General features: G+C 40.4%; 1 protein-coding gene across 1 annotated transcript in view; it reads right to left on the minus strand.

The window, feature by feature from the left end:
* TRPM6 (transient receptor potential cation channel subfamily M member 6) overlaps positions 1-27,797 on the minus strand; it is a 125,542-nt gene that overhangs the window by 61,372 nt on the left and 36,373 nt on the right. The window contains exons 5-15 of the mRNA XM_045022164.1: positions 26,411-26,624; positions 23,724-23,848; positions 21,270-21,441; positions 19,466-19,640; positions 16,688-16,811; positions 14,691-14,763; positions 14,467-14,567; positions 6,975-7,109; positions 4,589-4,642; positions 2,653-2,793; positions 1,198-1,335 (exon numbers count right to left, since the gene is read on the minus strand). Coding sequence (XP_044878099.1) covers positions 1,198-1,335; positions 2,653-2,793; positions 4,589-4,642; positions 6,975-7,109; positions 14,467-14,567; positions 14,691-14,763; positions 16,688-16,811; positions 19,466-19,640; positions 21,270-21,441; positions 23,724-23,848; positions 26,411-26,624 — 1,452 coding nt within the window. The remainder of the gene's footprint in view (positions 1-1,197; positions 1,336-2,652; positions 2,794-4,588; positions 4,643-6,974; positions 7,110-14,466; positions 14,568-14,690; positions 14,764-16,687; positions 16,812-19,465; positions 19,641-21,269; positions 21,442-23,723; positions 23,849-26,410; positions 26,625-27,797) is intronic.

Here is a 27,797-nt window from a genome sequence, read left to right on the forward strand (position 1 = left end):
ATGTGATTTCCACATTCTGAACCTGTGTCCCAGCTTTTAGATCCTGATCCAACCAAACAGGGAGTGCCCTCCACTCCCATTGATTTCATTAAACTAATTTTACTAGTGCATTAGTCTACTTATGTCACACTGATGGAAGAAAATGGACTAGTAAAATCAAACATCAGTGAGAGAGCTGTGACAGCTATCTTGATTTTTAATATATGTGTCACATTTACGGTAAGTTGTGTATTTATGGTATGTTGTGTTTGGGCCTGAACTGTCTCACATTAAAATCAGAGGGGGAAATCGGCTTCAATAAGACTGCTCTGATGAGTAGCCCTCACTACTGAGGGCCAGTTTGTGTCACCACAAACTGGCCCTCAGGAATTCTAATGAAGTCCCATGGACTCAAAGACTTTAAGGCCAGAAGGGACCTTGATCATCTAGTATGACCTCCTGCACATCGCAGGCCACAGAACCTCATCCACCCCTGTTATAGACCCATACTCTCTGGTTGACTTACTGAAATCCTCAAATCATGATTTAAAGATTTCCAGTTACAGAGACTCCACCATCTACTCTAGTTCGTACCAGCAAGTAACCCATGCCCCATTCTGCAGAGGAAGGTGAAAAACCTCCCAGTCTCTCTACCAATCTGACCTGGGGGAAAACTCTAGTTTTATGCTGTTATCTGAGAGAAGAATGTAATTCTTTTTGTTATCTGTACCTGACACAATTTCAAGAGAAAATATTTTGCCATCTGCTTGCAATTTACAACATCAGCTCTTTTCTCAAGGGGATTATTATTGCCACTTACATAAAAGTTTCTGAGAGGTTTGGGGCAATTAAGTCCTTGCTTTCAATTCCTATGCCTGCATCCAAATAAGAGGGTTTTTCATCTGTGCTTTCTATTAGGAGATTTTGGCAATGTTACATTTCAAGGGATGAAAGCCCTTATCAACAAGGGGACGGAGATTAACGAGTTTCATTGAAACAACTGGAGCTTTACTGTAAGATTGTAAAATAGCAGCAATTGTACTTCTTGAGCTGTGTGAGATACAACCTTGATGTCTTTGGTGTTTAGAGAGAGTTAAGCATGATAAGCATCCAGCCTGCATCTCGCATGTCTAAAATAACTCTCTTGACAAACTGATCTAATTTTTCAGTCTATTGTATCCCTAACGTATTCCCAGCATAAGCAAGCAATGACAGTACCTTGTATTTGTAAGGCTGTGCTGTTCTGATGAACTGAGAATGCAAGGTGTTTTCAGCAGATTCAACTCTGCTACCCATCTGATTATTATGACAAAGGGAGTGATGAGAAAGGCTCTGAGCAAAGCTGGAGACCACACTCTAGTTCCAAAGATATCCCACAAAACACAAAGAGAAAAATATAAATTAGGGATGAAATTTGCCTTCATTTATCTTGGTGATCTACCTGCCAGCCTAATAATTATTGTGCAATTTCTGGAACTTATGACATCAAAGAAAAATGGCGTATTTTGCATTTGGTGAGAATGCCTGTTGATAATAACCCTACTCTTGTAAAAAACTGCCATAAAATATGTAAGACTCTCAAGTTGTCAGAACCTCCTATTTATATTCCTTCTACCAGAAAGCATCTCTATTATCTCTGGGGACTTTATTCAATATTAATTCCAAGGGAAGATGACAACCTACTGAATTGTTAATACCACTTCCTGCAGCTCTTAGTTTTTTGAAGACCTTATCCTACTCAACCATGTGAAACTTGTGAAATTTGATGAGTGCTATGGCTGCAGAAAATTGAGGTTTCGTATTCAGAAAGTCAACTGGCACCTCCAATATTTTTGATTAAGTACAGTATATCCCAATTCAGAAAATTAATTGAGTTGCTATGTCTTCATTTTTTCCATTAATTCTATAATTGTGTTGTATAATTTTCCTCTGATTTCCTCATACCAATTTGAGCATTTCCATTAATTCTGACAGCAATACATTGTGAGTTTGGCTTATGGAATTACTGTACTTAAATTTCTACTCTGAAAACTCAGTATGGAAAAAAAGAAACCTTCTTACTCAATAGATTACTTTTTTGTGTAGTCAGCTTTATACCTGATTAATTTACTGAAAAGTTTGGACTGCTTTTCAGTTGTTAGTTCTGAAGGGCCAACACAAGAAAATGAGAGTGAGATGGATTCTATATTTTTCTGGTGCATCATCAATGAAAGTTATTGGTTTGTATAGCCAACACTAATGACCTAATCCAAACCCATTGAAATCAGTGGAAAGAATCCCACTGATTTAACTGCACTTTGGATCAGCTCCCTGGAAGATAATGTCATCTCACAGGTGTAAATGAGGAGCCACCAGCCTGCAAATCCTTTCTTACAGGGGATGATGAATGAGAAAATAAAAACCCAACTTGGCTTTCAGAGGCCAGGATCAGTTTGCTGAACAAGCAGTTAACTTAAAGAAACACCTTTTTACTTGTAAACGTATCAAGATTGATTGGGAAATTATTAAAAGACATTAATGGTAAAATGGCATTTAATGTCATTTTAACGGTTACTTTTCAGAGCAAAACCATACTTGAAGTGAAAAGTATTATGATTATTATTACCTAGACACTTCTGACTATTATATTTTGGCTGCTCCCAATGACACAAATAGCCATTTCATTGATGTTACCTTGCGTTTTCTGTAAAGGCTGTTGTACAGAACTCTGAAATGTTTCCTTGTGTAGCTGCTCCGATAAGCTCCACCTATCAGATACTCTATCACCAGCCCGATATCAATCAGTGATATCTTATAGTCCAAAGGAAGGGCACTCTGTAAGACAAACATTTACAACATTTTATAATGCTGTTTTATACAGCAACCCACGCACCCAGTGTGAGGTCCATGGGTCCTGAACCCAGCTTCCGGGCCACTGCTGCATTCACAACACCACCTGGTGGCTCTACTTGTGACTGAAGAATCGGGACCCCTAAGGCTTACTCTCAACTAAAGGTACCACCCATAGTGCACTGATTGGAGGAGCTCCATAGTCCCTGATTGGGCAAGGTATACTATTTAATCCCGAAAGAGACATACGAAGTTGTTTGTGTACAAGGTGAATTCTGGCTTATAGTTGCTACAGAGCCTGCCATCCACTACCTGACTCCTGGCCTTGTCCGAGTTCCTGACTTCAACCATGTCCTGTTCCCAACTCCTGTCCTCAGCCTCATTCCAGTCCCTGAACCCTATTGCCCTGGTTTCTGACTACTCCAGCTCCACCCCTAGGCTATGGATCTTTGGCTTCCAACTCAGTGCTGGCCCTTGGCTTCAACTCCTGTTTTCTGTCTGAGCCCAGGCCCAACTTTCGGTTCTGACACCTGGCAGCTGACTCCAGACCTGTTCATCGGCCTTGATTTCCTGAACAACTTGCTGACCTCCATGCCACACTGCCCAAGTCTTGGTCACTGGTACCAATCTTCTACAGACCCTGACACCCGACTAGCATGAATTGAGTTGTGAAATCTTAGCATAAAACTCCTAAATCTGACAGAGAACACATAGATTCTTCAGGCATATGACGCTGCTATAAAAGTAAGACAATTAAATACCTGTCAACATGTTATGCGCCAAAATTGGTAAAACAATGTCTACCATCCATTGCACTCTAAAGTTTATAAGTATGTATATTATAATAACAGCATTTTGTGACATAGTTCAAACATAGGCAAGACCAAACTGCACTGTAACAATCAGGAGAGGAACATGTCAAAACATAATCCCCAACACAGTCAAATAGATAGGCCCTCAGATAAGTAGGACTCAGAAGTGAAAACAGATTTGAAGTGAGCCACTCACTGGGCCAATCAAAATTAACTGCTTCAGACAGGTCATCTTTGAAGCATGGTCTACTCTTAAAATTTGATTAGGCTAAAGTCTAATTTGAGCACCATACTTAAGACAATCTAATCCCCAGTGTAGATGTGGGTAGGTCAGCAGAAGAATTTGTTTTATCCTACGATGTGTATACTTGGCAGACACAGTGAAATTAATCCAGTCTTAGATCTGGCCATCTCTTGCACTTGACATCAGATGCAAAAAGAACAGCCTCACTGCTTCCTATATTAGCAATGTCACAAGATACAAGAGATAAGAAAAGTTTGAAACAGATTAGCTGTTGCTAATTCCTCTCCAAGCAGTAATTATTCACTGCCACCTTCTGTTCTCCTAGAGTGTACAGTTTACAGAAAGAGTGTTGCACCCATCAGAATATTTTGCTGTCACTGTTGAGCAAGGCAATTCTTTTGACTGAAAAAAAATGGTTAAAACAATGAACTGTGGCAGGGTTACTGCAATGGTTCCCCAAATCCTTGATGTATTTAATAATGAGAGTTTGAACAGTTGTGAGGGCAAGCCATTACATTAAGGTACAGAACCCTGAAGAGCATTTCATAGATTTGGGGAATTAATGGGCTAAAGACAATTCATTCAGTAGATATAAAAAATAGAAATAAAACCATCATTTCTAATTCTAAACCTTCTACAATACTATCTGATGGCAATTTGTGTCACTAGATCCTGGTATATTAAGTTATACTCTTTGATTCCCAGACTTTCAGATTTAGATTACCTGTTTTACATCTCGAACAAGATGATGCAAAAGTAGATTTGTTGGTCCTTGTTTCTGTGATGTTAATCAAAAGAAAAAGAAATTAAACAAATGTGCATGTTTATGCATTACTTTCAAAATCTGTGAAAGAGAGCTGTTTAGAGATCCACAGGATAACCCGTAGTTATTCAAGCTTCCTGCAGTTCTACAAATGGCCTTCAATCCAAGTCTGCAACCAGCACATTATTATCACAGTCCTGGGCCTCTCCTAAGATGAGACTAATTGTCTCCTTTGCGAAACTGTATGACAATTTTTAATATGGGGCATGTACACCAGCCCAGGTTAAAATCTAAATTCATTTTTCATGACATTCAGTTTGAAACAAGCTGTCAAGAATTGAAAGACTGGTACATAGAACCAAGTATCCCCTGCCTCAAAATCTTAACATCATAATTACAGCTGATCAAAATATTTTAATTACAACTTTCTGAGGAACAATCGTCTTTCTTCAACAATGAAAAATGTAATTTGTTGTCAATTTCTTGATTTTTTTTGTTATTATTTTTACATTCAAATTTTTTCAGTTCAGATTTGGGGGGGGGGGAAGCTTTCTCCCCCCACTCCTTTTTTTCTATGGAAAAATTGGAACAAATTTTTTTTCAGATATGTTCACCATTTTTGATCAGCTCAAGCAATAGTACCGTTGTAACGCTGAAAATGTGTTGTATTTTGTTTTCCTTTGTTAAATGTGTTGGGTACCTTTTATTCACACATGAATGAAAGCAAGTTACAATTTTTACCACTCAGGCACAGTGTGGAAAGGGCTTTGGAGTACCCATCCCTTAGTAGAACCTCTGCGCATTCTGTCTATTTTTTTGCCCTGAACGGAGGGTGCAGACTTTACAGGCATACAGCTGCATTAACCTATAGAGAGCTGAAGCAGAAGCAGGGTCCTCAAAGCAATGTTCTCACTCAAGCCATGCATTGTGTAGCTCGAGGTCTTTCACTTCCCCCTCTTTCATTCCCATGAGTCCAAGGTGGAGAAATGGGCTTTGCCCTGAGGCAAAGAGTAGAGTCTGGTCATTGCAAAAAGGGCTTTGAAATTACCCTTCAAGGGTAATGCTTATCTTAGGGGACAGCTAAAGATCAATCCTTTGGGCTATATTGTAATTCACTTACTTTTCTTAAGTAGTACCTTACTCCAAAAGTACTCTCAATGGTTTCAATTGGAGTACTCCAGGAGTAACATACTATTCAGTGTAAATAAGGGTGTCACAATATGGCCCATAGATTGCAATATAATTCAGTAAAAGCCGCAGCTTCCCAGATTTGTGACCAATTTTATTAGAGTTGACAGAAGTATAACAGGCTGCTCTGCAGAAACTAGTGCAGTAAATGAACGTTATCAAAATAGAAAACTGAGGGCTATATTTTTAGGATTTCAAATACAAATGAAAATTTAATTCAAGTGGGTCAGCTTCTTGCCAGAGGCCTTCCATTTGGAAAAAAAAATACTCTCCCCATGGTAGATGCAAAAAAAATAGTCTTGGCCTAGAAAGCACTAAATCAGTTATTATTTAGGTGAGACACTACTTTAAACATTTTTATTGGCCCCATATTGCAAGATGACAGTAGTGCAGGAAAGAAGACATGCATCAGCGATATTTACATTCTTGCACCTTCGGTAGCCACTTACAACTTACAGTCTGACTTGGCAGCTTTATATACCCACTTTGCCTGGATGTAACTGGCTATGCAAAGTGCAGGGCAGGGGAAAGCCAGATCCTATAAGCTACATTTTCAAAAAGGTTGTACTTCTGAATTCGGTATCTATGTCTACACTAGCAATTGAACAACAAAACTTTTGTCTTTCAGAGGTGTTAAACCCCCTCTCCCCTGAAAGACAAAAGCTTTTCCGCAACTAGCGCCAATGTGAACATCGCATTTTCAGCAGGAGCACTCTCCTACCGACAACGCAAATGCCACTTGTTCAGGGTGGAAGTTTCTTGTTGGCAGGAGAGCCGACAAACAGCAGCTACACTGTGCAACTTTTAGCAGCACGGCTGTAGCGACACAGCCATTTCGCTAAAAGCTGTGTAGTGTAGACACAGCCTCAGTTAAAAACAGCCACTTCTTTTGAACAGCTCAGAAACTGTGAGCCTGTTTGGTTGTCCTTGTTCAGACATTTACACCAGTGCAACGAGGGTATAAAACACTATGCCCCACAGATTGCAATATAAATGGTAGCATTTGCACCCACTTTACACTGGTGTGACTACATAAGGTGCAAATCAATAGGGAATCAGGCCTTCCAAGTCTGCCATTTTTATCTAGTCTGTCTGTCTGTCCATCCAACACCTAGCTCTAGCCAGAAGTTACTTTGCAATGGGGTTTTTAGGTACTCACTGTATTGTAGAGTTCTTCCAGTCGGGATATAGTAAGGAAACGGTGCAGATTCACTCCATGCTCTATTAACAACTTTACAAAATCCACCCGGTCCATCACTAAAGCATCCAGCATTGCCTGTTCCAGGGAGCCAACCTTCAAAGGGTGAGGGAGAAGGGGAGGAAAAGAAGAAAATGAGAAAAATAAATCATTCTGGATTAAATAAAATAAACCCTGAACAAGAGTTAAGGATCTATTTATCTCAATGCTTTGTCCTTATATTTCATGTGTACTGTAGAAAATAAAAATATGTTAGAAGATGCATCTGTGTAAAAATCCAGTGGGGAAAATGATTCTGCATAAACCAAACCTTAACAAAGACATCTTCAAATTTGCCTTTACAAGCATTGCACAGACAGTGCATTTCCTATCGGCCTTCTTTTTAAGTCACTTCAGCGACAGCATTTAATCTGTCATAATGAAAAGACTTTCTGATTTGCCACATAACAAAAAACAAAGAAACTCTATGAGACCAAGGTATTTAAAAGGAAGGCTATATTAAAAAAAAAGAGAAAGAATCTATGGTAAGATAAACTTTCTGAAAATTATATTTGAAGATGATAAAAAAAAAACGGTGTAACACAGAACAGTATCTACATTAAAATGGAGGACCCAATTCAGAAAGTGCTCCAAGCATAGGACTTTCATTTACCTTAACAGAATTTCCATATGCACAGCAGCTAAGTAATTGGGCCTCTGGAGTGCTTTGATTTCAAAAATATTTACTTTGCTTCTACTAAATATGCATGCGTGCATACATCCATACAAATAGGAAACTATGTATGCAAAATGCATGTTTTGGTGTGCAAACTGGGAAATAGCCAATACCTATTTTGCACACACAAATACTTCTTCCAATGTGCAGGTTTATATTTTGTGGATGTAATCTATTAACAGATGTCTAGTATGCATTAAAAAAGATTGTCACATTATGGCTGTGCAAAGTTTGTATAACATTAAATTACTGTGGTTGCAGAAATTTTTCAGTCTTTGTTGTACAATCTATTTGATACTGAGCTTACATTTATGCAGAAATGTAGTTACAGCTGATTATAATCATTACCTGTTGAACTTTTAGGACAACATTTTTAAAAGGAAATGGTCCACAATCCATGCATAAGTGTGCACTTTCACTTGTACATACAAATACAATGAAAGTATACACAAATCACTTGGAAATTGCTGCCTTTGTAACTGGCAATTTGAATACACAGTAGCCAGGATAACTGCACAAAAATGTAGACCCTCCCTGTTGTGTATTGACTTTGGGCCCCACTAATTAAAAATGTGTCTTTTAAAGTTCACCAGCAGAGAGGTTTTTTTAAAAAAACAATAAAAAAAACAAAAAAAAATGGGCTTGTGCCTGTCTTTTGTTTCTTTATGGTGTATAATGAAAATGTTGCTGTTGAAGGTTTTTTTCTGCTTGTTTTTTAACTTTGAAATATCAGGGATCTAGACCAGGCCCAGGAAGGCCATATGTTACACGAGAAAATTAATTACTGAAAAATCCACATCTCTGCGCAGCGTAGTTACGTTGACTTAACCCCCAGTACAGACAGCACTAGGTCAACAGAAGAATTCTTCCATCGACCTAGCTACTACCTTTCAGGGAGGAGGATTGCCTATGCTAATGGAAGTATGCAACAGCAGTACAGCTGTGCCACTGTAGTATTTCAAGTGCAGACAAGCCCTCTATTTTTACTGGAGAACAAGTGAGAGTATTAAGAGTTATTTATTATAAACTCTTAAGGCTTTAACTGAAGGGGTGCAGATATTCAATATTTAACAAAGGTTTCCTTCACTCAAAATGTTAATTAATTACTGAACTTAAATAAGTAGGAACAACAACAAACAAAAGCCAAAAAAAAGTTTCCACAATCTCAATTTAAAAATCCCTTCTCTTACCAGCCCAGTTTTCACTTTTAAAAAGCAGCGAAGAGTCCTGTGGCACCTTATAGACTAACAGAAGTTTTGGAGCATGAGCTTTCGTGGGTGAATGCCCACTTCATCGGATGCATGTATTCACCCACAAAAGCTCAGCATATGAATGCCTCCAGTGCATTTGTGATCTCTTCAGTGACTGTCTCAGCCATACCGAGCACTTTCATAGAGAGGAGAGATTCTCTGGAGGCTGAATCAAATACCTTCCTGTAAGATAATTTGATCTTTCCAGCCACCCTTCCAGTAGTGTCATATCCTGAAAGAGCATAGAAACCTAGCAGTGTGGCAGCTTTTATGGTCCAAATAATAGGGACACATTTATGAGGGATATACTGCGATTCTGTTCACCACCAGCAAAATCTTGGGTAGAGTCTTACAGAGATCACTAAAACATCTGTGTCTTGCGCAAAAATCAGGAGTTCAGTAGCATCTCTCTCTGTGCCACTGATGGCATGCAAGACAATTTAAGTGTCAGAATCCTCATGACAACTAGCAAGAAACTCCTCTGAGCAGTGTGAGCCAGCAGCTTCATTATGCCATGCAGTGACAAAATTCTTCAGGCAATTATTTGAATACAGGAGCATTTCTCCTACAGGGCATGCAGTTGACTTGTCCTTCATGTAAGTATGAGATAGTAGCTTCTTCATTGTGACATTGGAGATATTCATAGAGTCAATGATTTTGTATTGGACAGGTGCAATACCATAAAGTCTCTTCTTTCTGGTGATATTTTAATTGATTCCTCTGCATACATGTCAAACACGAGCTGGACATCATCACAGGTCTAATATTTTCACTGTGACCTCATAATGAAGCGTTCAGCCAAATCTCAGCAGGTGTTAACAGTTTCTGGTTTGTCAAGAGCTTGTACGTCATCCATACCTTTTATGATTGCTATGCTGAAAGGCTTCTGTTGTCATAAGGTACTGGTCATGTTGTCAGTAGGTTCTGGCTTAGGAAGATGCGGCAAAATGTGCACAAGTTTGTTTTTCGCCTGGCACCTACACATTGTGCTGTCACATTCAAACATCAATTGTGGTACCACAGAGAACTCATACTTTCCCAAAACCTCATGAAGATCAACATCACGCTGAAATCTGGACATGAGAAGACCAAACAATGACCTATGTGCAGTTACCTCTGTATTAGTCCCTGCCACCTTCACTCTGGCTTTTTAATTTACATTCAAGCACCGCTTTAGTTTATTCTTCTTCATTGGAACCCACAGATTGATAGAGCCTTGAATAATTCTTTGGATTTTGATGGCTTCATGCAAGTCATGACCCAAAGTATCCATTGCACTGACATTTTAGCTATCTTATCACTGAAGACTGCTTTTTTCATATTAAATGAGCTCTGGTCTATCATATGCAAATAGATTGTCAGTGTGAGTAAGTTTGTCCAGTAGCTTTAAAATTGCCCCTTCTTGGCATTTAACAGCACCTAATGACTCTATATGGTGCTTGGTCACTTCTGAGGAAGTCATCCCAGCTACACTTAATATTGCATTCAAAACTAGGTGGAGTTCTGAACTTGTCAGGAAGAGTATTTGGATGTTGTGTTATGCCCACCTAACCCCAATGATTTTAATTCATCTGTTTTCATGTTCCTGGGCTTCGTCTGAAACAAGTGCACAGAAAGGAACTGGCAATCTTTTAACAACCCCATTTCCTTTTTGAAACTCCTCCCATCTTCAACTTTTTCCTGTTGCACTATGTACTTCCTCTCCAACCTTGCCAAATGCAATTTATGAGTGCACTTCTTACAGCTTATAAGGTGCCACTGCGTGTTGTGTTTAACCAGGTCCTCCACAGTAGTAGCTGAATCTTTGGATACTGACTAGTAGTAATATTTGTCTCCCCATTGATGCCTAAAAATGATCATGACCAAAAGAAAAACAAGGGTTTTGTAATAAATTACTTTGGGAGTGTAATTAAGTATGTTATGTAACTATGTGCATATCATTTGCAGATGGATTCTAATAATTTTTGGCTGGAACAATGCCTCATTACAACTCTTTTGGCATAATAAGCAAAGCTGATCATCAATACCACTGAACACCTTCTTTTTCCCCGATGATGGCAAACAATTTGAAGCATTCCATTTATAGCAATCAGCAATTTTAACATGAATCAGATATCATGTTCTGAGCATTAACTGATAATACAGTACTGTCAGTCGAGGGCCACAATTTAACACTGTGAAAGCTATGTGTTTGGCATCAGGGCCGGCGCAATCTATTAGGCGACCTAGGTGGTCACCTAGGGCACTAACATTTGGGGGGCGGCAACTGCAGCAGCTGGACCTTCCGCCGCCTTTGTTGGGGGCAGCATTTCAGAGGCGGGACCTTCCGCCACCGGGGGTGGCAAAAAAAACTGGTGGCGCTCCTGTTTGGCATACTTGTGTAAAAGTATAATTTTAAAAAATGTTGATTTTTAAACATTTGCTGGACTATATAGCTACATAATTGTTCATCAGCAGACCTCTGCCACTTCTGTACAGAACAACAGATAGCAATAACAGGTTGTCCTTCTCTGTGGGGACCAGCACACACTTTGCCAGTGGGTTCCACATAAATTTGCTGAAAGCAGAGGAAGTGCGAGACTCAGGAATCTTGGGTTCCATTCCAGTCTCTGGAAAGGAATGTTCTCCAGTGCTCACTATCCCTTCTGCCTGTTTCCCCATCATGTCCTTATACCAGACATGGCTACAGAGCTTTCTTATATACACCAGATGTGTTCATCACCAGATCCTTTAATGCTCTGCCAGATATGGCTGAGATTCATTTAAATAAGGTATTTTACTCACTGTGTCACCTAAAGGCTGAATGGTATAATACAGTTTAACATTCCATTATGCACCCCAAACTTGACCTCTAATCATAGAATATCAGGGTTGGAAGGGACCTCAGGATGTCATCTAGTCCAACCCCCTGCTCAAAGCAGGACCAATCCCCAGACAGATTTTTGCCCCAGATCCCTAAATGGCTCCCTCAAGGATTGAGCTCATAACTCTGGGTTTAGCAGGCCAATGCTCAAACCACTGAGCTATCCCTCCCGCTATACTCCATCCCCCTCCAATCTGTCCCTATACCAGACCTGTTTCTTCCCCACACCCACTTCCTCATCCCAGCCCCATTCTTCTTCCCTATCCAGTCCCAGTCTCTACCCCTCAAGCTTCTCATTCCAGTCTTTGTCCATCCCAGTCCCAGTAACGCCTTCTGAGCTCCCCCCAGTCCCAGTCTTGACTCTCCATGACTCCTTGTGCCAGTCTCTTAGCCCAGTCAGTCAGTCCCAGTGGTCCCTTGCATCCTGGCTCCTTGCCAGATTTGTCTCCCTAACTCCTTCCCCTCCCCCCGCCACATACATACACATATACATTGGTTCCCAATCTCCTTATCCTGTCAGACCTGGTCTTCCCCAACTGGCTCTCAGTTCCCTCCCCCATTTCATTCACCAGGCTCCCAATCTCACCAAACTCCTTGTCCCATTCTACTCCTTTCCCTCCCCCAGGCCATCTTTTATCCCCTCTTCAAGTCAGGAGGTTTCCTCCTCCACGCTGCCTGGGCACCAGCAAGGCCATCATTGAGCGCACAGGAGAGTCATCCTCCCTGCTCTCAGTTCCAGTGTCTGGCCTCATCCAGGTCTGAAGTAGCCAAAAGCAGCAATCTGCATAATGTACAATCCTATGTCTTATAGGCAGTTATGTTTAACCAGGTATCAACGTAAAAGAACCAGTTGTAGATACTGCAGACGACAGTCCACTAATCACCACTATTAGTGTTTTTGTGTGTGCAAGAGTGTTTTTAACATAACTAAGGCCTATAAAATGAGTCAGAGACTGATTGTGATTAAAGGACTTTGCCTCGCTTGATTTGAAAGCATGATAAAGAGCTTGATTAGATAAATGATATACTAGCTGGTCACGTTTTTCAAACTAAATAGTAAACAATACAATACAATTTATTATATCCGTTCTCTCTATTCTCCTGACACATTTTATTAAGTTGCTAATTATTTTTAACAAAATAAAAAGTCATAATCAAATGCAGTTTGAAGAAGGAAAGTGACAAATGGAATAAGAACAATTAAACAAAAACTTTTAGCTCCTTGGAGTCTGGAACAATGACTTTCCTAACCCCTAAAAGCAATGAGTGAATTCAGGCCCTTGCCCCTCTGAAGTCAATGGAAGTTTTGCCATTGGCTTCAGTGGGGCCAGGATTTCACCATGTGTTGCAGCCGAAAATGTGTTTCAATGAAACTAAAAGGATGCCAGCAGATCTAAAAATACCTCAATAAGTAATTCTGATATTGAAACATACAATTATTGCTTCAACAAGATGCAAATAAATGTGTATATTGCTTTTGTTATTTTTAAGTTGCCGGGGGGGGGTTGTACTCTATTAACAAATAATACCATAACAGTTTGAAAATGAAATCTATTTTTAATTAACTGCTTATCCTCTTTTGTTAGCTTGCAATGGTGTATTATTGAAGGTCACTAATTTATGTTGGGCTAGTCATCGTTTTTAAGAATATCTAAGCATCTGTTTTGGAAACAAAACAATGTACTGTCATTTTGGTCTGAATGTACCAACCTTGACAATGTCCCTGTAAATGGCATCATTTTCACTTAAGGAGAATCCAAAGATCTGATAGAAAGACAGAAAATAGCTAGAAAATAGATGTAGACAGAAGAAAAAAGGAGGCAAAAGGAATAGGAAGACTAGATATAAACCTATTCCTACTAGAACTGTTTATGTTGAAAGATTTGCATCTACAACCAGAAAAACATTAACTGCAAAAAATGAGTCACCTGTGTAAGAAACCAGCATATTTTATTAGTACCATCAGACTTGTTTGAAAGACTGACACCTACCAGAGCTCTGTGTTGGAGATGGGGATGGCCTCTGGTAAGCTTTTAGCATGTGTGCAGGTCCTTTTATTGTTTTTAATATGTTATCTCTATGATGCTTTTGTCCTAAGAATAAATGCAGTTTGCTTTGAGAAGACTGGTTGGCAATTGGTGTATGTTCTTATGGCCCCTAGAGAAAGAGTTAAACACAAGTGCCAGACTCTGGTCACACGTGCTGGAAAATCACAATAGTGTGCAGAGGGACTGCCAGCCTAAACCCTCAGTCTAAAGGGAGCGAGAGAGAGAGAGAGAGATGCTGGTCTCTGCTCCTACAGAAGTGATTGCTGGGAAGCCTAAAACCTTAAGTGGGTGTCCAAGGAAGACCCGGGGGGATGGAGAGGGGGGGATTCAGGAACCTAAACAGAAGTGAGGAACAAAACTTAGCTTGAACATTCCATGTTGAATGCCCCCTAGAAAAACTTTGCATTTCCAAATACTAAAGATGCTGACACCACCAGACAGGTATATGAACTCAAACTCCCAAGTTACTCATCAGACAGAGTCTGTCAGATGCAAAGCAGTGGTGAAAACACAAGGAGAATTAAAAAGCTTTGCTGTAAAAAACAAACACATGCTGGAAAATAAAATTGAAAAGTACCTTCCAGTCTTGTCCACAAACCAATATATGTTTCTTGGCAATGTCCAGTCTATTCCATGCCAACGCCAAATTTAGCTGATCTGATGCAGATATATTTGTACCTAGAAAACAAGAAAAGGCTCCATTAACTTTCATACATTAGCTTCTTTTCCTTCCTTTCTTTGAAAGGGCATGTCAATGAATCTGTAGGTCATAGGAAAACAGAAGTATTGTTAGAAAAGTACCTTTCAGGAGTGCTGTCAGGATTGCCAAATCAATGTCCTGCTGCTCCTCTGACTCTGCATCAAATATGGTTATCTGTCAGTGTTGCAAAAGCACGTTATTTTGGGGAAGGTGGAAAAGTCCTTCCAAAGAAACACATGGGTTTTCTTTCTTGACCTAGTGTGCAGTGAAATAAGTTGCACAGCTCTCAGCAACGTTAACAAAGATATCTATAAATGAATGTATCTCCTTGTGCACCACAATGAAAATGTACCATTTAGGGTACGTCTACGTCGGGGTAGGCAACCTGTGGCACTGTGCCAAAGGCAGCACATGAGCTGATTTTCAGCACTCACACTGTCCGGGTCCTGGCCACCAGTCTGGGGGGCTCTGCATTTTAATTTAACTTTAAATGAAGCTTCTTAAACATTTTTTAAACCTTATTTACTTTACATACAAGAATAGTTTAATTATATATTATAGACATATAGAAAGAGACCTTCTAAAAATGTTAAAATGTATGACTGGCACACAAAACCTTAAATCAGAGTGAATAAATGAAGACTCAGCACACAACTTCTGAAAGGTTGCTGACCCCTGGTCTACATTGTAATTAAAAATCTACGGTTGGCCTGTACCAGCTGACTCAAGCTTGCGGAGCTGTTTAATTATGGTGCAGATGTTCAGGCTAGGGTGACCAAGTGTCTGGTTTTCGACCGGAACACCCAGTCAAAAAGGGATTCTGGTGGCTCCGGTCAGCACTGCCGACCAGGCGGTTAACAGTCCAGATGGCAATGCTGCACAGCACTGTGCCCCAGAAGCGGCCAGCAGGTCCATCTCCTAGACGAGGGAAGCCATGGACCTGCTGACCACTTCCGGGGCGCAGTGCTGGAGTCAGGATAGGCAAGGAGCCTGTCTTAGCCTCACTGTGCCGCTGACCGGGAGCCACCCAAGGTAAGTCCACACCAACCCCCTACTCCAGCCTTGCCCCCAGCCCAGAGCCCCCTCCTGCACCCCAAACTGCTCATCCCCAGCCCCACCCCAAAGCCCAGAGCCCCTCCCACAACCCAACTCCCTGCCCCAACTCTGAATCCCCTCCTGCACCCTGAACCCCTCATTTCTGGCCCCACCCTGTAGCCCACAACCCCAGTTGGAGGGTAGGGGAGAGAGAACCACTGAGGGAGGGAGAATGTAGTGAGTGGGAGTGGGGCCTCAGGGATGGGGCGGGGCTAGGATGATCAGAGATACACTCTTCCTATGCAAGTGTTGTGGCACAAGCCATAAAGCAGGAGCTGACCTGGGGAAGGAGAACCACTGTGTGGAATTGGCTGCCTTGGAGAAAGAGAAAAGGCTGCCTTGGAGAAGGCTCTGAAAGAGAAAAAGGAGCTAGCTGAGAGAAAATAGTGCTTGGAATTACAAGTAATGATGCTGGAACATGACATGGAAGATTGTGTCTCCAGATTTCCAACATGGAGAAAGCGTGCTGGGAAAAAGACCAATTGATCTTGGAAGTTAGCCAGCTAAGAGAAGTGCAGGAGGGATGGCAGCCAGGAAAACAGTCTGTCCAAGCTTGATGTATGGCTGTAAATGGTAGAACCTGCGCTGCAGCCAAGCAAAGCTTTAAGGAGGGAAGGAGATGTGTAGCAGGGTGGCCGTCCCATTTAAGAGCCAGGAGGCCTGGGGCTTGCTAGCCAGCTCTGTTCAATCAGCCTGCCTGTACCAGAATTAGCTGCTTCCCAGCCTAAGGGCACTGGACTAATTGTGCTGAAACACCTGGGTCTCATAAAAGGGATGGGAAAAGTCAATTTGGGAGATGAAACACTTATGAAACCTCCATTAACACCAATCAGACTGTACAGAGGTAACTGAGGACAAACTTTGGCCTGCTATATTTATATCAGAGATAATATTACTATAGCCTCTGTGACCAGGCCAATCTATTTCATAATCAAGAAAAAGATCATAGTTTTATAGCAAATGAAAAAGATTGTAATACAAATCAACAAGCCATCATACTCACAGATTCTCTGTACACCATACACTCCATCAGCATTTGAAATAGATGAATGGACTGTTTCTGCCCAAAATTAAAGGTGTTCTGAATCATTACTGATATCTCCTCCTTCAGCTGAGGGGGCAAATCTCTGAGGAACAGATAAGTACAAAGACAAGAATAAATTGTGCCATAGGATACCTCATCTCACTGATCTCTTTCTCAGAAGTTACTCTGACAGAAGAAACTTGTCATAACAGAGTAGGCTAGTGGATACAGTAACGCATACTTTGTCTTCAGTACGATATTGCCTTCACCTTCCACAGCATCACTCATGCATAACAAAGGCAGGGCATAGACCAATATACAATATTTGTTTAATACTGTATTTAAATGTTATGAACCAATGTAAATGCAATCAATGGCAAAGCTAATTAGTTTGAAAAGTATTATGAATACTAATGGTAAAAAATTAAAACAATTTAATGAAAAACAGATTTCAAACTTGCTTTTGCAATTTCTTTCTACCTTTTAAATTATGTTCACAAAATTTAATTAAAGTTGCCTGGTATCATACTTTCCATTTATTGTTCACTGGTTTTTTCTTATCTTTTTCCATCTTTTTTCTCATTTCTCCTTTAATTAAAAAAACTTACTGGAAAATAAAATAAAAATAAATAAAAAGAACAAGCAAAAAAGATATAAAAGTATGTTACCAAAAATTGTACTCTAAAAAGCTAACAAACAACATCAAAGAGAGCTATAGAACAAAATATATATTACAAATGTTTAAATAATGACAACATTGTGAATAAGTCCATGAACATTTTCAAAAATGGACAATTTTTCACTAACATTTTTGATTTAGAAAAAAAGTCCATTTTCCCATGAAATTTTTTTTTTAAATATCCATATTTGTTTAGATTTGAGGTGCATCGATGGCCCTGAGCTAAGGTTGGGCTTGGGCATAGATGTGGGCTTTAATTGGAGGCTCCTGGCAAGTTAGGGCAACATACTAGGTTTAGTACTGGGGCCAAAAGGGGACCCCAAACTAGATTCAGAATTGAGGACAGATTGCAGATGAGGGACAGGGATTCAATATGGCCAGATGGCAGCCCCAGGAAGATGTGGGCCCCAGGTTGTTAGAACTGAAAAGTGTGGAGAGGGGACAGGATTATGCTTGGAAACTCAGACCTAGGGTTCATTTTTGATCTGAATGGGAGCCACAAATTAGGTTTAGGGATGAGGTCAGATGGGGGCCTCAATGCAGGAAAATGACTGGGACAGGATGAAGTCCCCCTGATAGGGTAAGTATGGGCTAGGGAAAATCAGCTGGTGATGCAGGGCTGGGGTTAGAGTTAATGCTGGTTATTAGCCTTGGGCAAAGATTGGGCCCGATTGTTGGCCCTGGGGGTGGGTTAGGGATAGGGCCAATGGCAATCCTGGGCTAGGTTTGGACTTGGAGTCAAGTGCTAGCCACTGCCAAGTGTTATGGTTGGGACTGGCTGAGCATCCAGCACCCACAATCAGTGTCAAGGTCAGTACTGGACACTGTATTCTATAGGGTAAGTTTCTGTTAAGGATCAAGCTGGTCTATGGCCCTGGCCTACAGTTGGGGCTGGGGTCAGTTGGTGGCCATGGCTGAAGGTCACAACAGGGTTAAGGCCAGGGCTGGTCAGTGGCTGCAGATTAGGGTCAGAGCTGGACCTGTGGGGCTCACCAGGGATAAGGTCAGGTTTGGGGCCTGCAGGTGTCCATAGGGTTATGGCTTGGAATGGAGCCCTCGGGTCCTTGGGGATAAGATTGAGACTGAAGCCTGCAGGCATCCCTGGGATGTAGGCGTTGAAATGAGTTGATGACTTTGGGATAGAGTGACACCTAGGATCACAAACTCTAACTATAGATAGGACAGAGCTATAGGCTCAAGCATTAATACTGGCCCACAGATGACTAGGTGTCTCAACACTAACCCTAACCCACAGACCTCTATGGTCTCCAACTCTATCTCTCACTGAGAGAGGCCTACAAGCCCCAACCCTAACCTTGGAAAACCTCTGGCCTCCAACCCTAGCCCTAGACCATTGAAGTCAGAGGTCTCCAACCTAAACCTGGGCCAGGGAAGAGTATGGGCCCAAACCCTATCCATAGCACGTGGAGACCTATACATTCAAAGACTAACTCCAGAATAAGGAGACCTTCAACTCTAACCGTGGCACAGCAAGGGCTACACATAGAAATGTGAAGAACCCCAGGAGGAGCAGATGTGAGGCTGGGGGAGCTGGACTGGCATGAGGTGAACTGAGAGGCTAGGGGATAGTGAATGAACTTATAGGGACTGGGTGAGGACAGAATTAATTGCTGGACATAGGACAAGCAGATATGTGAATGAGAGCTCCTTAAGCAGCAACCAAAAATCACCTTGCCCAATATATTTAGGATGGTAGGCAATGCTAAATGTCTCAAATAAAACACACAATGACGTTGTGCAAGGGGATTCCAAAAATTAAAAAATGGATCACCAAAAAATTACATTTTATATATTAACCATTTAACAATCATCTCATTATTTTTGTGCAAATCTTGTTATTTTTATCACAAGGGAAATTCCATATGAGAGGGTAAATCTAGGAAAAGGTCACAGGGGCTGGAGGGGTTGTCATCAGGGGTGGTATCAGAACCCTGGAGTTCCTGGCAAAGACTACTTCACTACATTTCTCACAATTGTCTGATTTGGAAATAGGCATTTTCACCACCACCACCCAATAATATTAAAAAAAAAAAAGGGTGCAGCGCGCAGCTACTCACCCTGTATCTGCTGTGTGTTTATGAATAAAAGCCAGAAGATCTGCAGCTCGGCCAGTGCCCTCACAGACCACCACAGGGACAGCAGGAGTATCCCTCACATATTCCCAAACCATTAGGATCACGTTTGGGCCTCCTTCTACCACTAGCCCAACCACTGGTACACCTTGTCCCATTCCTGTTTCAAACCACACACAACCAGTTACTAACAGCAAAGTTATCACTCCCACAGCACACATCATAAACATAGGTCTGTCAGCTTGTACCTACAAAAGAAACCATGAGAGATATGTCTTAATTGATAAAAACAAAACAATGCCTTTATTTCTCCCACTTTGCATCAGGCAATTCAAGGCTGTCTCAAAGGAACTCTGCCATTAAAACAAAAGATTATTGAGAAACTGGGCAAGACTATAAGCAGGCCTGGGCATGGACTCATGAGTAGGGTGACTAGATGTCCCGCTTTTATAGGGACAGTCCCGATTTTTGGGTCTTTTTCTTATATAGGCTCCTATTACCCCGCACCCCCTGCCCCGATTTTTCACACTTGCTGTCTGGTCACCCTACTCATGAGGAAGGAAATGGGGCACAAGAAGCCTTCCCTTCTCTTGCATGGCCTGCAATAGCAGTTCCTGTGAGTTCTGCTTGCAAAATTTATGCATGCATAGAAAAAGTGACTGTGCATATAAATATTTGCACACACTCAGGAGCAACTGGGTGCTTTTTTTAAAAAATTGTCTATATGCTATGTATTCTGGGGAGAGGTGATTTTAATAATTTGAAATAGCTGGTAGTTGGGTAATATTACAGTAAACAAAAATGGACATAGCAAATGAAAACCTAATATACAATAGTTACAAATTTTCTTTTTTTATATCTATAACTGAACAGGAAACAAAAAACATGAATGGATTCAGGAGATTCTTGGATACATTTCTGTGCTTATAAGAGGTGAGTAGGTAAAAGGAACCAAGGACTCAAATATTACAGTTGATCTAATAGTGTTTCTTTCTAACATACCTTGTGATTTGATCATTAGACCAGCATCAAGCTTTCCATAAATCACTGATGATGGTCTTATTACATGAAAATAAGTACTTTACACAGACTATAAAGACATATTTTATGGTTTCTTTAACTCAGGCATAAATGAAGTATTACATGTGCAAACAATTCCACAATGGAAATGAAAGTTGTGAAACTTGCCTTTTGCTTATTTCACAGACACAAAAAATTTATTGGACATTCTGACAATTCCTCTTTTGCAACCAGTTATTGCACTGTTTGCCAACAGCAAAAATGACAGCTGTGCAATACAAAAGAATTGCAAAACGTGAACACATTTCTTTGAATTTCACTGTATTTGACATTTTTCTCTCTTTGTAAATGTCTGGAAAATATTTGAGAAAGTTACCAGTGCTGTCATAAAGAGTTATGAAACAGAAGCCATGCTCTACTCTGGCTTTCTAGAACTCCAGATCAACATTTTCAATTTTTGGGTGCCCAATTTGACAAACTTTAAATGGGTCTGATTTTCAGTGTGTGATATCAGACTCATCATAGATGTTCCAAACTGGGAATTCAAAAATGGAAGCACCCAAAGTCATTAGTGACTTTTGAAAAAAAAAATTGTTCCTTTCCTTTTTCCCCCCCCCCTGAGTATTTATGGCTCGATCCTTCAAGATGTTGAGCCATCCTCACTCCCACTGAAATCCATGGAAGTTGAAGACACCCAGCATATCACAGAAAGTCCTCAGCATCTTAATAACCTTTTAACCTGTGATAAATTAGACATTATAATACTCACTGGTGTGTATTTTCTGAAGGTTTAAGTATTTCTCGAGATTCCTTCTGAGCTTCATCTCATTGCCATATTTGCCCACTGTCCCATCATCTGCCAGTATGAAATGGGAGTGCATGCTGTTGAGGGTGCTCAGCTTGCTAAGAGGATTGCTGAGAGTCTGATATAGGCAAACTACCTGAGAAAATCAAAAGGAGGCTGAAGTAGTGTCACCTGGCACGTGACCCGACTTTTATATACTTCATTGTTACATGGTAAACTTCTAAAAGTTTCTACCACACCTGGGGGAAAATTCTCCACATCATTCTATGGGAGACTACAACTGGTCTATCCTCTCCCCACTCATGGAACTCCAGTGGAGAGTACACTGGAATCAAGATCTGGAAGATAATGCCCAAAATTATTTTTCTGTGTACTGCTGCTTGGCCTCACTGTGGACCAGACTGTGGTACGCTTACTCACACTGAATAGTACCTTGCTCCATAACAAGTCCCGTTGAAGTCAATTTGAGGATTAAGAAACTACCAAATGTGAGTAAAAGTATTACCATCTGGCCCTATACTGTGAAAGGCAACTATGACATCTTAGTATTGTTTTAGAGAATACATACATGATCGCCAATTATTTATTCATTCATTTATGACCATTTTTACATTCTGAATTCTAGATGAATGGAAATCTTTAAAAAATAATAAATCTTCATGTCTGTGCAATATATAGTGAATGGAAGATGATATTATTATGGAGTCACCCCCAAGTTAAAGTTGTCAGAAATTTCAGCTTGTTTTGTAAAAATCTTAATAAGATGGTAAACACAAAACTTACAATGTAAACTTTGAACACTATTTAAATTTTCCATGGTGTTTTGATGAAAATTGGCTGTCTCCAGAAAAAATAATAGTTCCAAAGTACTGTAGTTCCTTTCTTAAAGTATTTTACAGGATTATCTAACTTTTTTGGGATACATTTGCAAAAAAAAAAAAAACTATAGCACTCTGTGCTTTGCACCACATATTGCTCTTAATCTGCTGATTAATAAAATATCAGTTATGAACCCCATCCTAGAAGGCAACCTAATATGAGCTGCAACCTCATTTTACAAATCAGTTAATAGAGAAGTTATACAAGGACACTGTGGGCACAGAACCCAGGGCTTTAACATGTCAATGCATATTTTAGCTAGTCAGCCACACTGCCTTCCACAATGAATGTGCTTTGGTTATCCTATCTAACCACTAAATCATACTCTTAGCCCAGAGCCAGAGCTATAGCCCAGCATTCCTGATATCCAGCTATCTAGCAAACTGCTGTGCAACCCACAGAAAAAGTTTGTGCCAAATCCACCTCTAGCAGCGGAGCCTTAAATAGGCACTAGCAATTACTGTTGTACATCAAGTGATAGAGATTTAAACTGAGGGACAAGGGTTCAAATCCTGATGTCCCCTATCTGAGACATTGTTATGGACATCCACATATTACAGATTTTGTTTTTAGAGTTTTGTTTTCAAAAAGAACTGGTTTATTTAAGTCACACAATGAAAAACTATCCTGTAACACATATTTGTAATTAAGGAGTACTACAATTTGTAAATTATAGTGTTACACACCAAAATACAGGTGTTTTTATATTTCTGCCATTGGCATCTCCCCCTCTTCTATCTTTGACCTTAGAGGACAACCCACTGAGGTACAACAACCCTATATTACAAAAAAACCTAGGAAATGAACACAAAAACCTCTCTTAGTGATAGTTCAGAGATACCTTGCTCTCTAGCACAAAATCGTAATAGTAACCTCAGCAATGTTAAGGCATTATTATTATTACTATTATCATTACAAAAGCACTTAGGAGGCCTAATCATGCTCTAAAGTGTACGTTTAATGAAGTTGGCGTACTTTTTTTGTATCTGTTGGAAATGGAAGTGAAAGCCTTATGGAGTGTAGGAGTGAGTTATCAACAGTGTTGCAGACAATATGAAAGCAACAAGAAATGCAGGAGAATTTCCCCTTAACTTGTTATTTCCATACTTTTTAGGTTTTGAGTTGGTGGGTCATTCCAAGTCATCCTTAGCTGTCATTAAACAACGTTTTTATGGGTTTAATATTATTAGCACTGGTTGGGAATTTGCTGTCAATTTTTTTTTAAAGGAGAAAATGTAGTTTTTACAAAACTGAAATTTTCCACATAAAAAAAGTCAATTTTTCCAATTTTTTCAATTTTTCCCATTTGAAAAAAATTGAAACAAACATTTCATTTCAGGTCTACACATGTCTGAGCTGCTGTAGTGCCTTATCAGAGCTTGTAAGGTGGGTGCTTTATGCCTTTATTCCCCCCCGGGCTGGACTACATCTTCCATCTGGTCACCAAAATTAAGATATATTACAGTGGAAACCAACAAGTGGATAAGAAAGCTGACAGACTCTTGTACAAGTGACTGAATGAAAAGTTAATTAACTCACATCTTTTCCAATCAGGTCCCTCTGATTCTCAATGATACCCCAAGGAGGGATTCCAATGGCACAAATCTTTCTCAAATATTGAGAGGCATGAGCTTTCAATGCGTCCCCCACATGCCTGGACACTCCTAAACAGATAATCGTTATTATTATTCTACATTTAGATTCCTGCTACACAACTGTGATCAACACTTCCAGAGTTGTTTCCATCATCTATTTTACTCTATAGTAATTTAAATGTAAGTATCATTACACACTCTATTGATACTATTCCTATAATCCATATGAAGTGTGAGGTTTAATTAATTGAGACAATAATATAGTGCCCCATTCCTCCAAACTTGCTCACGCTTACATGTGTGTGTAACCAATGGGACTATTCACATGCATAAGGTTAAGCACAAGTGTTTTCAGAAATAAGGCCAAAATTGACATCTTCTTTAGGATTTACTTTTAAATGGTTAAAAATAAAAATTAGATTCGATACTTTTAAATAACTTTAAATGGATATCAAGTTGATGTGCCCCAATTTTTGAGAATCTTTTTTCAAAATTAACTAATTATTTTTGGATATTTTCACCCAGAAGAAACTTGTTATTTTATAAAAGTCCAACATAATAAATCAGCAGCCTCACACTCAACAAAATAACTTGAGTAAAAAAACAAAAACAAAAATTGGTAAGGAAACATTTCTTTTTCAAATTACCAAGCGGTTATTACAACTAATAGCAATTAAAAATGATTTTATTATTATAAAAAAAATACCTGGACTGTGACCTTTTCTGATTTTTGAATTATAGAATAGCTAAGAGAACTAATGCATCTTTCTTTCTCTTGTTTATTATCCCCTTCCAACCTCTTCTAATACACACTGAAACAGTAATTTCAAAACTGAGTTCCTCAGGCCACATTATGATGAATGCCAGCCAGTGATTCAAGGCCTGATCCTGATCAATGGTGAGCACTCATACTTAGAACTGGAAAATTGCTATAAAAAAGGTATGAGAGTATCACTCACTCACTCACTCATGCACATCACCAATTCACTTTTTTAGTATTCCCGACCCGCCTTTGGTTTATTCCAAAAAGGGGTTTAATGTGGTTTAAGTAATCCACTTCAAATTTACATCTTTAGTTTATCTGGATAATTTGCCTGAATGTCCCTGTGCAGACAAGCCCTTAGGCAAAAGGCATGACCCTCAACTGGTGTAAATCAGCATTGCTACACTGATTTTCAGGGAGCTATACTGATTTACACTAGCTGAAGGTCTGGCCCATTGTGAATAGTTTGCAAACAACTCATGGTAAGCACACAGATTTCAGACAGTGTTTCAACAATTTTGAACAAGCTAATCTGTTAAAAAAAAAGTCTGTTTGCAGAGCATTTACAGATAACAGAGAAATGATTAAATTCATCTAATAATGTATAGGTTATGAACTGTTGCTCTACCATACTCCCATTAAAGGTCTCAAGACCAAGAGTTCAGTGATATGGTAAAGTCCCTCCCATAGATTTTATAAACTGTTATTGCCATTTCCATTACAGGATATTGCACAATAGCAGAGTAGTATAGGTTATTTGCAAGCTTCCCTTAGATCCAAATCTTCCTTGATGCATCAAAATCAGCATGTTCCCTATGAGAGATGACTACACTGAATACAACTAAAGAAGCAAGATTACATTCCTCAAATGCTGAAATAAAGAGTGATTCTTTAGGGAGTTTCAGTGCATTCACAGGTTAGTTAACAGAACACCATAATTTAAAATACAACAAAGAGTCCTGTGGCACCTTAAAGACTAACAGATGTATGGGAGCAGAAGCTTTTGTGGGTGAGTGCCCACTTTGTCAGATGCATACTTATGCTTATGCTCCAATACATTTGTTAGTCTCAGGGGCGGGCTCTGGCGGTCGCCAGTCCGGCGGCTCCGGGGGACCTCCTGCAGACATGCCAGGGGAGGTTCCGCTGGTCCCGCGGCTCCAGTGGAGCATCCGCTAGCATGCTTGCGGGAGGTCCACCCAAGCAGCGGGACCAGCGAACCCTCCGCAGTCATGCCTGCGGAAGGTCCGCTGGAGCTGCCTGCCACCCTGCCAGCAAATTGCCGCCCCAAGCGCGTGCTTGGCACGCTGGGGTCTGGAGCTGGCCCTGGTTAGTCTTTAAGGTGCCACAGGACTCTCTGTTGCTTTTTACAGATCCAGACTAACACGGCTACCCCTCTGATCATTTAAAATGCTCATAATTATAAAACTGAATGAAATCTAAATAAATGAAATTTTGTTTAAAACAAACACTTGACTAAAATAACTAGCAGTTGATACAGTATTAGGGCCTTAACCATTTTACTAAAGTAGATCAAAATCTATTCAAAGGCAAGCACTCCAGCCATCTCTAACTGGTCTGCAGTTTGCTTCTTATGTCATGCATAACATGATCAGGTCTTTTTTCACAGAAAGTGCTAAGAATGCTGGTCAAAACTGGAGCAGCCTGATGATACACCCCTGTCTACTATGCCCTCAAAATATCTGTTTTCTTTTATTTTTATTTCCAAATTATAGTTTCTTATTTTGTGTTATAAGTACCCCCAAATTACTGCATTACATCAATAAATTGTATCATCCCTTAAGTCTGTACATATGAGAAAAACAAAGAGCAAGTATTAGATGAAGAGGCAGATAGATAAAAAGAATTACCACTGTTGATGCCTTCTGTTATTATCCATGCTCCTGTAGTCTCAGCAGCTTTGACCAACCCTTTGCTGAAAACCTGTTTGACCTTAGATGGAAGCTTGAAGTTTTGGATGCCTCCATGAACAGAGATCACTAGCTTTGGCAGCTCCATCTGCCATTCTTTCACCATCAGATGCAATAGCTGGTCCAGTTTGGTGTCATAAGAGGTTCTAATATACTGGAAGAAATACACTCATGTATATTGCATGTTTCTTAAATAACCAAAACTAGACATGGTGGCACCTTAGAAAGTTCTCAGTTCTAAAGTCTTCAAGACCTCGTTGTGAAAATCCTAATGTTTCACAAACAAAGGGACTTTAAAAAATGAGACCTTCTGGGAATAACATAAAAGTGTCCAAGTCATTGAGACATACATATAGCCATATACATCTCCCTAGTTTGCAAGGTCTTTGTCTCTTCTTGTTTTTTACAAAAATATTTTACTATTTGAGTTTCTAGCTCTGAGTTGGAGTCATGGTCTTCCTGCCCTAAACAGGGAAAATTCCCTTTGTGGGGTTGTGTGTATGGCCCACCTAGAGGAAACAACACATCTGTGATTTGCCAGGCTGCAGTTTGTGAGGGTGAGCCGGGGAACCCAGGACTGATGATTGTCCCATGTGAGGGTGAGCAGAGGAACTAGGTGCTGACGAATATCCCATGTGCTGCACTCCATGAAGGTGAGCAGAGAAACGAAGTGCTGAGAAATGTCTACCTGTTGTACTCTGCAGATTTAGGCAGCTTAAGGAAACATTTCACTGTCACTTTGTGCTTCTCAGAGCACATCCTACAGAAATCCCCCGAGTCAGGATCTTCAGAAGATGAAGGGGATCGCGGGGTTATTTTTGCGTGCTTTATGTTGGGTGACTCTCAAATGCAGACTGATATTTCATATTGACAGTCCTGTGAAGAGGGACTGTGTGGTTACTTTTTGAACAGCTTTCTGACCCTGAGATAGAGGGGGTTCAGGTGCGACGTTTGTGCTGGACTGGGTCCAGAGGGGGCTTCTCTGGGTCCCATGCTTTGTTCAAGGGAGATTCCTAGATGTGGCCTTGAGATAAGCTGACCCCACCCCAGGAGCACACCAGGCTCCAGTCCTGGAGGTTCAAATTGGGCCACTTGCTACACTAGGAGACAGAGCTGGGCTGACAGGAGTAGTTCTGGGCTACTGCAGGGCTGGCCAAGCTGTAGAATGGAGGGAGGGGTTGGGGCGAGGGCCCCTTATCAGGCTCTCATTGCTCTGTCTGCTCTGGAACACTATTGGTAGCACCCCGCCTCTGCAGCGGTGTGAGGGAGGGGCTGGGCAGCTGTTCCACAGCCAACAGCTGTGGCTAGCATGGGCTCCAGCAGCTCG

This window comes from Mauremys mutica, chromosome 6, assembly GCF_020497125.1.
Source record: "Mauremys mutica isolate MM-2020 ecotype Southern chromosome 6, ASM2049712v1, whole genome shotgun sequence".
Classification (NCBI taxonomy): Eukaryota; Metazoa; Chordata; order Testudines; family Geoemydidae; genus Mauremys; species Mauremys mutica.